This window comes from Anarrhichthys ocellatus, unplaced genomic scaffold (assembly GCF_004355925.1).
Source record: "Anarrhichthys ocellatus isolate YVR2014 unplaced genomic scaffold, GSC_Weel_1.0 scaffold74, whole genome shotgun sequence".
NCBI lineage: Eukaryota > Metazoa > Chordata > Actinopteri > Perciformes > Anarhichadidae > Anarrhichthys > Anarrhichthys ocellatus.
Genome location: NW_022280104.1, coordinates 1,116,062 through 1,130,481, shown reverse-complemented (window position 1 = coordinate 1,130,481; position 14,420 = coordinate 1,116,062). Strand labels below are relative to the sequence as shown.

At 44.4% G+C, this 14,420-nt stretch overlaps 1 protein-coding gene across 1 annotated transcript in view; it reads left to right on the top strand.

Moving 5' to 3' along the window:
* Positions 1 to 14,420, top strand: part of LOC116397863 (exostosin-1a-like) — a 31,724-nt gene that overhangs the window by 8,331 nt on the left and 8,973 nt on the right. Inside the window, exon 2 of the mRNA XM_031873737.1 lies at positions 11,637 to 11,730. Within this exon, the coding sequence (XP_031729597.1) occupies positions 11,637 to 11,730 (94 nt within the window). The remainder of the gene's footprint in view (positions 1 to 11,636; positions 11,731 to 14,420) is intronic.

The window sequence follows — 14,420 nt, the reverse complement described above, 5'->3', positions numbered from 1 at the left end:
ATTAATCAATCTGCTTAATCCCGGAAACTAGAACCGTTTTTCCCAGAAGCACGCAGTCGACTCGCCGTCTCATTTTTCACTGCCAGGATTTATAGAGAGGGAGGTCGAGGGTGAACAGAGGGTATTACCATCAAAGTTCCCATCTCATCACTCAATAGTTACGACCAGTGCCTGTGAAGTAGCTAGCTCTACGTCACCTTGACTTCAGCTCTCGGCCAGTCACTTGGTATGACCTGGTACGCCTAATTCAAGCAATCAAAATCTGGCAACTTGTAGCATTATCAATGCGGCCGTTTTAGTCTTGTGTGCTTTAGTGGCCTCTCTCTCTCTCTTTCACACTCTCTCTTATTCAAATGCTTTGGCTTTACCTTTGCTTGAATGGGCTTTAGCCGCACTCTCACTCTCTCTTTGGAGGCTACTTGTTCAGGACAGAGGGCAGCGCCATTTGTCTGCTACGCTTCGTCTCTCTCTCTCACGTCCGGACAGAATGATGTATGCCTTGGCAGACATGTGCAGGTGATGTATTCCGCTTGGAATGCTGGGAGAGTGGGGACGAGGAAAAAGGGGACGTCCCAACATGGGCCAGACGCAGAGTGCGGTCCATTCCAAGGAAGCGCTTTTTTCTGTCATCGTGTGGAGGCACATGTCACAGTTTCTGTGCTCCTTGACAGATGTGATCAAGTCGGGCCAGATGAAACGCTAAGGCAGGGGAGTGGATCTAAGTCGAAAAAGTGAAACGTATAATGAAACACAAGCAGCACTTCATGGTGATTGAGATGACGCGAAGGGTAGTAACAGAGATTGATCTAAAATGACTAAATAAGTAAATCCCACGTTAATATTTGATGAGTTTCTTTAACAAAGCCATCTGAAGTGCCACCGATGGAGCAACAAAGATGTAACTTTCCGGAAGTGATTCAGCACGCCGGTGTTTGCGTGACACACGAGGCACATTTACAGTGCTTTCAAACACTCCGATAAGTTGCTTGCTCGGCATAACGGGGGGGACGGGGGGGTGCTTTCTCAATTATCCCTCATGTACAATTAAGTATGTTGTGAGAGCTACATGCAGAATTAAGCAGCACTTTAAAATCAAGGCCACCCAAATCCTATGGGCTGTTAATCCCTCAGTCAGTGTGGAGAATAGACCTGCCAAGCCCACGGACGTGTGCGACTCTTGACTCAGTGCCACAAAATATATTTTTTAAATATTTCATGTATAACTTTTTGGAATGGTTAAGGGGATTACAGGACAACAATACATAGCCCCTATTTCTGTAGAGGAGCTGACTCCTGATGAGTTGGTTGTCCTCGAGTCTTCTCAAAGGGACTCTGGAGCTGCATCACCGTCACCGTTGGGGACCATGTTGGGCTGTGTTCGTGTAACCACACAGAAATTACCAGCCACCATGTTGTGGGGCTTGGCTGGGTACTGACTTGGATCATCAGATAAAAGTGACACACACACACACTGTGTGATATGCTATCTCTTGCTGTCCTCTTTGGACTCCACTTTGTCAGATAAGGGCTTTAATCTGCTCTTTGAGTAGAAGGGAAGCTCCAGCACACATGAAGATAACCCTCAGTATGTGATAGTCTCAACTCTTCCATGAAATGAGGGCCTTATTCAACTTCTTTGTTGCAGTCTTTAACTGATTGACCATTTAGACATTATTGTTAAATTCACCAAATGAAGTCCAGGAGAACAGCAACAGAATAGCTGAATGAGAACTGGTGAATAATGCCAGAGACTCAAAGCTGTTTTATCAAAAGGAAAAGTTGCTGCTGATTCAAACTGAACTGACTTGGACTCTCATTGTGTTGACTAAGCTCAACACAGTTTGGTTCCCTCTCTCACACGGTGAAATCGGCGACTTCCCCTTGTGAGGTCACAGCCTGAGGGCAGGCCAGGAAGTGTTTGTCTTTGATCTTTCCCGCTGTTCAAACTAATTACCTGCCCGCAGCAGCGAGCACTGCTGGCCGTGGAATTTATTAACAGATGGTGAAGCGTTGCTCTGGCCCGGTCTGTGCCTGAGAGGATGCAGAGGAACTCTGCTGCCTCAGACGGTTATCGTTAATAGGCGTGGTGTGCATGTCCCATCGAGTAAAAAGTGACGACTGTGCTTTAACTGGTTTAAAGTAATTACAACCCCTCTGCCCTCACTTTGACCTCACATGCTTTTATGTGTGATAGTGTCACCCATTCAACATCCTGTGTTGTGTAACCGTGTTGGTATTTCCTGTTTTCAAAAGGACAGTTCACACGAAAATCAAAAATACATGTTTATCAATCAGTATTGTTTTGGAGCCGTAGGGATGACGGCCTTCTCTCCAATATAATGGGACTATATAGAACTTTTGCCCCATCCTCTTACTTTCACTTACTTCACCTTTCTGTAGTTGGTGCATGAAAAGTTTTAAAGGCGTGAGCTTGTGCATTCAGCAGGGGCTCACTTGTGGTCGGTAACAGCCGATAGATGGGTCGGTGTCGGTGTCTGTGTGTGGTGTATCATGGCACCAGTATAGGATTAGATCCTCCCCCATGGTCCTCGCATCAGTGAGTGAGGATTTATTAGATGGGTTCAAACCTAAGGGGTGGCAGGCAGGGGCACACTGCAAAGCTGACCCTCCATTCAATACAAGCCTTCGTGAGAACGACTTCCAGAGATGCCAGTCCAGGTCGTAAACGCCATTCACGCGTCGTACAAGTCAAGCGTTTGTATTTAGCCAAGTGTCACACATTTCCGATAGTTCCTGCAATTTTGTGTATCCTCCGGGATAAACTGCAGTACATTTTTTTTTTTTCCTCCCTTCCCCATCATTAGTACCGCCGCCACCCTGTAATCTCTCTTTCCGTCACTGAGGCAATGGGGCTTCTCTCCTCTGTGGTCTCTTAATTGTGAGGTAATCATCTTCTGCCTCTTGAGAGAGAAAAGACTGTGTTTACACTTGGTTTTTTGGCGGCTTGACTTGGCGAGACGCTCATTTACTCTCTCGGCAGCAGAATGAAGCCGCTCCTTTTCACGACTTCATTACTTCATAGTAGCTTTGGGCCTATAGTCATTCTTCTCCCAGTGCATTTGAGGCTTTCCGTCATCAGCAGGTTGGATGAACTCTCATTTTCTCTCTTTCTCGTGTTTTTTTTTTTTTTTTTTTTTTAAAGGGTTGATTCACCACAAATAAAAGGACCTCACTTACCTCTAGTGGTGTCTATACATCCACTTTAGTTTAAGTTTCTAGATATCCGTTCATCCATTTCTTCCTCCTCCCCTGTGTTTTCACAAACATAATTACATTTTCTAACATTTGGCAGCAACATCTTTCCAAAAACAATGTATTGGTCTCTTTGGGTATCTACTGATCACCGGTGCGTTCAACGTTCGTTTCCACTGGAACTACTTTCTCTTTCTGAGGGAAATGTTGCTCTTTAAGATGGTTTCCAGTGAGCTTGAACTTTAACATTGTATCTTGCCTCTGAGGGTTGTGTGACATTTGGCGGGGACAGTTTCGATGATCCACCTCAGCTGACCCCCTACGGATATTCGGCTTTATATTATCCCCTGTGGTGACCTTGGTCATAACTGCCAAATGGACACACGCTCATGGTCGCACGGCCGCAACCCGTTAAGATGTAAACAGTCAGTTCATGTAAAAAAAAAACATGAACTGTCTCCTTTTTCCTCCCCCCTTACTACTCACTCTCCTCATGCCTCAAAACCTCATGCCTGTACACATCCTCGTACATGGTCCTCCAGTTTGGCTGATGCACTTCCGCTCCGATATCATCCCAAATCTCACACACACACACACACACACACACACAAAATGCTTCAAAACGGGCCTCTCAGTCCAGGCAGATGCTCTCCTCAGCAGGCAGGCTTCATCTAAATCCCTCTCTCTCTCTCTCTCTCTCTGCATGATGGATTGGATCAGATCAGACACGGCTCACAAGTCCATTTGATGGTGCGTTGATGGCAAATTCAGTTGACAGCATCCCGTATTCTGAACTTAGAGAGACATTACAAAGCCTTCTTCTCCCCGTCACGGCTGTTGTCACATTGCTCTGCCATTGAAGGCAGGAGGCTGTCTCGGAGCTGACAGGAGTCTTCACCCTAGTAAAAACAAAAATATATATCGGTCCACATGCTGATGCATTCATACATAACCATCTATTTCATCCACATCTTTCTTCCTCATTTTGCTGCTTTCCTCCCCGTCTGTATTCTGTCCTCGTTAGCCTCTGTTATTCTCCCGTTTCCGTCCTTTCGCCCGCCGCTGGTTCGCAATCCATTCATCACTCGTTTTGTGTTTTCCCCCTCTGCTTCACTCTCCACCTCTGTCATTCAATCCCTCTGTCCTCTTCATCACGATCGGCCTCCTAACATCCTTGTATCTCTTCCCTTCATCCGTCGCTGCTTGGCCCAGATCAGAGACATTCCTGACCCGGACTTATCTCTCATGCAGAACAGCCGGTGCGGTGGCAGCAGCGAGGCCCCATCTCTCGAGCTCAGGGACCGCTCCGATTATTCTGCTCAACCTTCAACTTTTGGTTCTGGATGAGACACACTTTCTGGGACTTTCATTCATCCTTACAGTGTGCCATTTACCAGAGCCATGTTGTTGATTTTTGACCAAGAAATCGGTGAGTTTGTCAGCTCTAGACAATTCCTCCCCCCCCCCCCTTTTTTTAGGGTTTGCTACAAAAGCAATGTCCTAGTTGGAAATGTACGATGCGTTCTAAGTAAAATGCACAACACTTCGCATTCATTCACAAGTCTCTCCCTGGCCACTGAAGGCCAACTAGTTTGACCCCGATGTGCCTGACTGACATCTTTATGTTGCCTGACTTTACAAGTCAGCCTTGACGTTCTCGGCTCTAATGGCTGTTCCATAAACGGGTTCATTTCATTATCTCCAACACTCCCTTGTTGTGGTTTTTTGGCATCCGGAGAGCACTTCAAAGCATCCCTCTCATCAGCCTCATCAAGCCGATGGATGGCTGATTAGAGATGTGGGCCGCTTCCTCCCAACTCCTGACGGATTCAGGGGAATCCAGCAGCAACATCTCTGGATGGATGTTGATAAATCTGTGTGTTTTGGTCAGTATGTTCTGCGCTTACTGGAACTAACTCGAGGGGGATGTATGCCTCCATTTTGAGGGAGGGATGATTTGTAGAGATGAAAGTGTTTTTTTTTTTTTTGTTTTTTTTTGCTTTCTGGTTCTGCTGGTTGAGAGAGGGCTTAAGATGGATGGATACAGAAGAGGGGGGAACAAGAAAAAGAAGCGTGATGGAAGATTCAAAGCCGAGTAATTAGGTGAATTAACCTGGGGTCATGTAGAACTATGGCAGAGCTCGAGACCCCCCACCTCTCTGCGTCTGTAAATGTTTTATAAAGCCGTCTTTGAACTCATTAACCAGAGGAAGACGGGTGAGCCAGAGGTGCCTTTAGGAAATGAGCAGATGCTTTGTTTTTCAAAAAGTCATATTGGGTGGAGCCGGTAGTTTGCTCCTTATAGCCCATTAATCAGCGATGTGAGGTATCGCACCGTCGTGAAGTGTCTCTAACAACCTAACAACTCTGCACCTCCGTCTGTTATGTGTACTGAAAACAAAGGAAGGCAGTGATTTAAAGGTCAGGTTGGTGATCTTCTTCAAAAACATTTTTGTTGTGGTTTGTTGAAATTCTCATTACACCACTATGAATCAAATGATGAAACAAAAAAAAGGAAAATATTCTTTGTTGCAAGACTGTAATAAGCTCGTCCAAACCGTGATTGTACGAGCCACCTGCCTGTCTTCCCGTCAGTATTCCACAGTCTGCTAGCTTTGTAGCGGTGTCAATAGTCACGTTTGGTGGTTATGTTCATTATGATCATTTTTGGGAGAGTGGTTTTGGACGAAGGCCTGAAGGCACTTGATTTAGCCATTCATGGAGCTAACGTTGCTAGCTGCTTTCATTGGAAAGAGTTGGCCAGACAGGGCTGGGTTTTTGGGTGGGATCATTTCTAAAAACTAGTGTACTCTTGCTCGTTTATCAAAGTTACTAACCCTAGCTTTAAGTGCACTTTTGTCCACTTGTAAAAATTAAGCAATTATCCCCGCGTTGAACTGCCTCTGATTTTTCTTATGCCTGTTGTTTGTTTAGACAATTCTACTTTCTCACAAGTTATAAATAACCATGTTGATGTTTGTACTGTAGTACTTGGGTTCATGCTTCACCACGACGGGAGACATTTCCTTAACTTGTCTTTTTCTTTTTAGATGACTTCAGAATAAAACAATGCAATGTGTACTGGATAATCCACCACAGAAACCTTTTTACTTTTAAACGCATAACTGTGCAATGGCCATTTACATTTGGAAAAAAATGATGAAGTTAAAGGACAAAGCAGAATAATTAATTATGCACCTTCAGCCTCCAGGTGTCATGACACAGCCATGCTTGTGTAATCAAGTCTTGTTGTTCAATAAATTAAAATGTTATTTTCCCTTAAAGCTCTGCTGCTATCCCCCCCCCCCCCCCAGTGCTACGTCCCCATTCCTGCTCGAGGCAACGTTATCGAGCTTCATCGCTTAAAAAAAAGTTGCTCATCTATCATGGCTGCAGGTAAAACAGTCCAGATTAACTATGCCATAAAGTACAAGCTCCTGCAGTGAATCTCATTCATACAGTGCTCCCGTCCCGAGGCCAGTGGAGTATTTTAAGCTCCATAACTTTAGGCAAGTAAGTGTCACACTCCTCGTAGTTATTCTGTCCACTAAATTGTGTGTCCTCTCTCTTAAAGTTAACTTGTTAACTGTATTGCATTGCTGGAATAGGTATCACAGTGAAATTTTAATTCACACACAGAGAAAAATCTAATATTCTCTGGGGGGGGGGGGCTTCTTGCTTTTGTTGAGTGTACCAGATCCCATAAAACCGCTGCTGACGTCTAATGTGCCCACAATCCTCAGGGATCTCTTTTCTCAGAGGCCCGATGCACTCTTTTAATACCAGTCTGCTTTCTGATATTCATCTTGATGACTAATGAACCCCGTGGAACACGAGTGTGCGTGCTGCTCATCAACCCCACATCTCCAGCAGCCGTTTGATCGCCTCCTGGAGATCAAAACAGCCATGTGATGATGAAAACACGGCGTGTGAGTGTTGATCTTTACGAGGCGGCAACCTCCGGTTCTGAAAAGTGAAGCCAAATGCAGAAATCCCTTAAACTTGCATTCTCTCTACTGGCCATCAGGGGGCGACTCCTCTGGTTGCAAAAAATAAGTCTGATTGTATGAAAGTCCTTTCAAGTCTTCTTCAATACAGCATGATGTTGATTTAGTAAATTATGGTCCCATTGAGAGTCAAATAGACCATAAGGCAGAGTGAGCTTTAGGGCGGGGTTTCTTGTGATTGACAGGTCGCTACCACAGTGTCTCTGCGTCATTCGTCCGCAGTCCAAATATGGCCTCTTCTGTTCACTGGCTGCAAAAAGAAAACAAGCTGACGACAGCCAAAACCCATAATGGCGCTGGCCAAAATGCAGAACTTGAGGCCTCAAACCACTACTTATCTATGAATTTTGCATACGAGGTCTAATGCAAGTCTTGCGGAACGTGAGGTTTATTTGTTTCCATTTGATGCTCGTCTAGCTCTCCCTCCTTTGGGCCTGTCACCATGTGTCGCACATGTCCACCTCTCGGTGCGCCGTCCTGTCAGGGGGAAAGAAAGCCGGCCAGTCTGAGAGGGTCCGGCAGCGTCTCGAGCTATTCAAGTCACTCTGATGTGTGTCGAGATCAAACTGAGGCTTTATGTGTGTGTGTGTGGCTCTGGCTGTGTGGGGCTCGGATATAGCAGGCGATTGTCAACCGCTGTTTTTTTTATTTTTTATTATTTTTTTATCTTTTCCTTTCTCATCCGACGACAGTCACTTTCACTCGGTGCCTTTCAGGCTGGAATTCCTCTGGCTTCAACTCACAGTCCTGGCAACGTCAGCTCGGCTGAAACGTGACAGAGAAGAGGAAGCGGAAAATGAGATGAGATGTCTTTACGGGTGAGGGAGCCGAGATGGTATTAGAGTTGCCATCTTCATTTTCCCCCCTCTGAAGTTCGTCTTTGGGTATTCCCAGTCGTTGAGGATTCTTCCTGTGACCAAGATGAGTGATGGCTGCACAATGAACTGGAGGCAGTAGATTTACAAGAATCCAGGCTTTGGCATATTCTCTGTCTGGAAGTCATTTTGGATTATTCAAAGGAACATTTCTAAGCATTGTGTTTAATTCAACTACACTACTGAGGCCCCTCTTTGGACACGTTGTGCACCATGGTACAGATGAAGGCACAAGAGGTTAAACTGTTGATGACTGACTGTATCTATGACCGTTTATTTGCACTTTTCTAATTAATTAGTCCAGCTTACTGTATTACAATAACTACCAAGGAGAGATGCACAGACTCAAATAGCTGGATCGGGTGTTTGGGACCATCGTCCGATCTGGTATCTGATACCATATATTTTGATACACAGTTCATCTCACTTATGTAGAAGAAGGAGCCGGTTCGGGGGGATTGAGTTGTTGTGAATGTGTGTGTGATCCACACAGATGATGAGAGACAAACACTTGGGCTGTTCTTCTGAGTCTCTTCGGGCTCTTGACGGAGTGAGACATGCATTTATTTTTCACACCATCCATTCTTGTTGCTAGGAGACTGGTTGATCTTGTTTTTGACCCAGCTCTCTTCCTGTTATCCCGTTTTCTCTTTCAGTGAATCACACCGAGTTCCTTTTTATGCGACAATTATTGAATGATCCTTGAATTAATAGGAGAAAGCATAACGGTACATCTCCCACAGCATTTCAAACAAAAGGTGATGTTTACTATTCTACCGTTATGTGTATATATGTCCCAGAATAGACAGTTTGATTATTGATACGAGATGTGGTGGTGAAGTCAACAGATGTTTATAATTTTGCTGTTGTTAAATTTGGCCTCAATTTACTTGAGTTCACGAAGGATTTCATCAGTTTTTGCCCATTTTTATTGATTGATATTTAAAAACAAAATGGTCATTTGGTGCGTGAGGTATTCCTTTAAGCTTACACACTGGGACCGGAACGGCAAAAACCAGAAGTGGACCCAACTCTACTTGTCTCCATGTCTTTCTCTCTCTCTCTCTCCCTCACAAACACATTCAGTGTTCATGTAAAAGATCTATCATCCCTACATGATGGTAGTTTCTAACCAGGCGCGACTGCGTGGTCAAGAAACATACCCATAGAGTGCTCACACCGAACAGTTGGTTGAGGTTAACTCCTCTCCTGTGCACAGCTCTACAGTGGTACACACTGTTTTACAGCTTGCTTTAATTATTTACATAATCTCACTTTAGGATGATCAAGATGACTCCTTTAAATAGATTTTGGTATGCTTGGGGGATACCTGTGCTGTTTCAAATAAGTGTTTTTGTTTTTTTTACATTATATGGTGACATTTTCTTCACAATGCGCATGAAAATAATTTTTTCAAGGGCAATTATGATGCTACATTAGATAATGATGGTGCAGAGCCTGTTGTTGAACAGTAGTGTATCTCCATATTAGTCCTGCGGTATTGATAATATCAATAATTAATTTTAGTAAGCTTTATTACAGCGTTTATTCAATTATTTTTGCACTGTATCACAATAGGAAGGTGTGATTACTCGGTGATGAGGAATCTGCTGCTATGAGACTGCTCTGCTCACCAGCAGCCATCTGCGTGTTGGGGGGGAATCTGGGACGAGCATGGATTTACCTCGTATCATGTAGAGCTGATCACTGACATCGCTGTGACATGCAGGGTGTGACTAACTCCTCCTCACTGAGATCTATCCTTCTTTTTGCTAATGAGACCAATCTGTGGAACATCTACCACACATGCACAGGCAAAAAAACAACAGAAAAATGCACCCCCGAGACGGGAGCTGATATTTTTGAACGCTCATCCTTAACGTCTCCAATGACATGCGGTAGCATACCGGGGAGGCTGCTCCTCCCCACAGGCAGCCATCTGGAAGACGAGAGGAGAATGGAGGTATGCAGGGAGAGGAACATCTGGTCTCTTCTGACAGTTTGCACTGACAGGAAATGGGATGGATGGGAGATTTACGGCCAGCCAGGGCCCAGATATGGACCTATACTTTAGTTTTAATAGGCCTGGGGGAAAAAGGGGGTCAGTTGTTCTGTGCCTCTGGCTGGATTATTTGTTTGTTATGCTAAATGATAGCCTGTCACGTAGCTGTGATGGAGTCAAACTGGTGAATCACATTGTTGTTTCATAATGGACGCACAGATCAGAGGAGCATCTGTGAGGCGGCCCGGCCTTTAGTGTTCTTTACTTTAGCCGGCTAATATGTGCTCGTGGATAATGGATTTCTGATGCATTGCAGTTTATTGCTATAGATGGCATCAAGCTTAATTGTAGATTTTATGCTTTTTTTTTTTTTTTGTCTGTTGATCTTCTCAAAACTCACCGTGGTGGCTGTTAACTGTAAATGTGTAGTCTAAAGCGGGATTATATGGATATAAATATTGCATAATCACCAGACGTTGATTTAACATTGCAGTTGATATTTTTACACTCATTTGCGACCCCCATAAACTGTAGAACAACAAGAGAACACGACTTTGTGTTTGGTAATTTGTGCGTTACGGTTAATGTAGCCTAACAAAACTCCATCATGTGCTCTCAAGGCCATGCAGAGAAGTAGAGCAAATGAAAAGATGCTTATACACCAGGAGAAACTTTAGATGTCACATTTCAAGAATTCAAAAATCCTTTGCTCGACATTTGGTAAACACTCATTATCAAAACCTAAACCCAGCAGATTTCAATACGGAACATGACAGCGTGTGGTAAAGAACGACGGGTCTGTAGTTGGATGTATTGGAATTTTTAAGATGGCTCAAAAAAGGCGACCTGGGAATCAACTCCGTCTTGTGTCTTTGTGTATATTCCTTTTACACCAGTATACATTTAGTTTGCTGCCTTGAGTGTCTGCAGCAGTCTCTAAAATATTGGGGTTTAGATGAAGCTTCTCTTTATTGCTCCATTAATGACTTGGCAATTGGGGAAAAAAACAAAAAACACACATTTATACAGAAGTATATACTTGCCAGCCACCTTTTTGGGATACATTTTTCATTAGAATGTGTTTCAGATCAATGCACATGAGGCATAGCATTGAAAAGTGTCAAGTAACGAACTGAGAAATAGAATGTGCAAACTTTCCGTCCTCTCCAATGAAACCCACCCCAGGCAACACAGAGATCCACTCTCGCATGCACACATGTAATATTAACACCGAAGGAATTCCAAGCAGCTCCTTAATCCAAGCTAGTGCTGACTGAGGCTTAGATTGGACGGAGGGAGAGCTGTTGAGATGTGCAGGTGAGAGGGCGAGGGGGTTCACGGGGGAGGAGGGAAGACGAGAGGAGTCGAGATCAAAGTTGAGATTTTTTTTTTTTCCTGAAAGTACTCTCGTCGCTTTCCAGGTATTCCGTGGTTCGAGGTGCCTTCTCTGTTCTCTCCTCTGCTGCTTTTAGTACACTGTACATGTGAGTACACATTCTCTGTTCCTGATGCCTTGTCTTCATTGCTGTCGTCCTACAGGTATGACTACAGAGAGATGCTGTACAACTCCACGTTCTGTCTGGTACCTCGAGGACGGCGGCTGGGTTCCTTCCGCTTCTTGGAGGCTTTGCAGGTCAGTGACGTGCATGCAGACGTTGCTCCTTATTGCTGGGCTGAGCTGTCAGTCAATCAGAATGTGTTGCGGTCGGTGCGTTATGACGACTCAGAAGATGCACACCAATCTGCTACTCTTTCTCTCATGTTGCTTTATATGAACTAATAAAGTAAAGACCACAAAGAAGAAACTATCTTTGAGGGTTTTGGGATTCTCAAAAGTAGGGTTTTTTTCAGTGGGTGTAACCGTACAGGTACTTATATTAATATGTCATATTTTGAAGGAACCGCTGCAATATTTGGACCCAATTAAACTCCAAATCAAAGGTGGCCCCACATAGATCCTTGTGCTTAAAGTGCTTCAGTTTTGATGATGCGTCTATCAGTGAGGGTGGTTTTGGCAGCTGAGCATCACGACCAAACACAAGTTGAGCTGAAATCTTGTAGTCCGTCAGCCCTGAAGCTGTGGTGACCAAACAATAAAGCCATTAATCAGTGGTTGAAAGTGGAAAAAGTGATGTGCTGCGCTACTTCCAGTAGCTCTCTCACCCACTGCCAGTCATTGTGTTAATGTGTTGATACAGCTGCCTCTGACTCAGTGTCTTCACTGCTGCTCAGGACATATATCCTCTCTCTTTCTCGATGTTTTCTACTTTTCAATTCTGGTCCTGCTTTTTCCATTTCTTTAAGTTTCCTCACCCACACCCTCGAGTCATCATATCCTCTACCTTTAACATTACACTTACTCTTTTTGATCCCGGTACCGTCTTCAACCAGTGTCCCGGATTCCCGATGGCGTTGAGCCCGTCTATCTTATTGGCTCATTCACTCAATCGGCCTATTCACTTAAGGTGGACCGATATGTTAAAGCTTCTTTAGTGACGCTGCTTTAGGCTCAGACCATAGTTATAGAATGGGTTTAATGAACAGCTTCATGTAGTTGTGTTTTAAAAATACAAATAAAAACATTTTCTCTTCTTCTCTTGTTGAATTACCGTTGCTGGGGATGGAGGTACAAAGCATGCCACATTTTAGTGGTGTATATAAACCTTAATATATTAATATATAAATCCCAATGCAGGTAGCTGAATGATAATAAAACATAAAAACACATGTGTTAAGTAAATGACTATACCGCGAGTGAGTATTTGCTATTTATGATCAGAACGGGTATCTGAACATAAACCTCTGTTGTGTTGAATGTTCCATCCTCTCATTGAAGCTGCAGGACACTTGGGGGGCAGATTTAAACGGTGTTTAGGCAATGCTTGATAACACCAGCGAAGAAGAGTGGAAAAGCATTGTAAATGCCCTTTTTTGTCTTCGCACAGCGACCAAAGTAATGACGTCATTTCCCTCTGTGAGTCATGTTTGTGCCAAGTGCTGTAAGCACTAGTCTTGGGACAACAGCAGAGAAATAGTCCGGGAAGAGAGAGATTTTTATTTTTGAGAGAATGACATTTGAGTTTACAATAGAAGATGGGCAGTGCCTCTTTATCGACTGGAATGGGGAGATAATTGCACCGCTGGGGAGCCGGCAGGACCGAGGCGAGGTCAGACAGCGGACTGATGGATGAAGCAGTTGAGGTAACATGCAGAGGTTGGCTGGACCACGGCCTGAAGGTGTTATTGTGTCTGTTCACTCAGCCTTAAGCTGGAGCGCATTAGTTGAAAGGGGGGGGGCAGCAGGCACACATTTGGGTGCTGCATTAGTTACATTGGCTCAAGTGAGTATTCCTGCAGGCCAGATAGGAAGCAGTGCAATAGTCAGGAGTGGAGATTTTCACATGATTAATCTGGCAGCATCAAGTGGTGCAATGCAGATTTTTCGGACGAGCATTAGGCTGGAGTCACGTTGAGATTCTCTCGTTACGCATAATGTAGGAAGCTCACAGCAGTGAGTTGTACTAATGAATGTTTGTTCTGTGTGTAATGTGATGAGCTGGGAGAGGATTGAGCTACGGGAGCTTCTAGTCGATTGGTCTGTGAGAGCGGATAGGTAGCGAAAGCACGGCAGCGTTTCAGCAGATTGCTGCCTTCTCTAATGACAGCGAGGAGATTAGACGAGCGCTGCTTGTGCCGGGACGTGCACGTGTATAGTGAGCGACCGAGGCCAATCGGTGAACGGTGCCCCGTTTAACAGATTATAGGGCCGGGCCCTGCAGGCACCACGCTGCACATTTAGGGCACAAACATGCACAAACGTTTGCACATGGACCTTCACAAACTTGGACACACACTTTGGTGCAATTTCATTAATCTTTCAGACACAGGGGGGGGGTTAAATGTTCAAGTATGTCATTTTTTTCCAGTGAACATAATGATCGTTTGTGTGAAGCAGCACTGCCTAGTCATCAAGGTTCCGCAGCAGTTCTGATAATGGAGATATTTTGGGAGATACGTGGCATCTCTTGGTTAAATTGCCTGATTTGATTGCTTGGGAAACGGTCCCTGTACAGTGATGACATGGGCTGGCGGAGCACAGGCCATATGCCATTCATATGTCTTTATACTGTTGCCAGTAGAAATACAAACTATGTTTATTCATTTATTAGTGCATTACTTCTTGCATTTTTACCAACGATACCGGTCATGAGCATCACAGTTTCCGCAGAGCAGCTTTTCTTAGACAATTGATCTCATTAACAAACACAGTCTAGTCTAGTCTAGTGTGTGTGTGTGTGTGTGTGTGTGTGTGTGTGTGTGTGT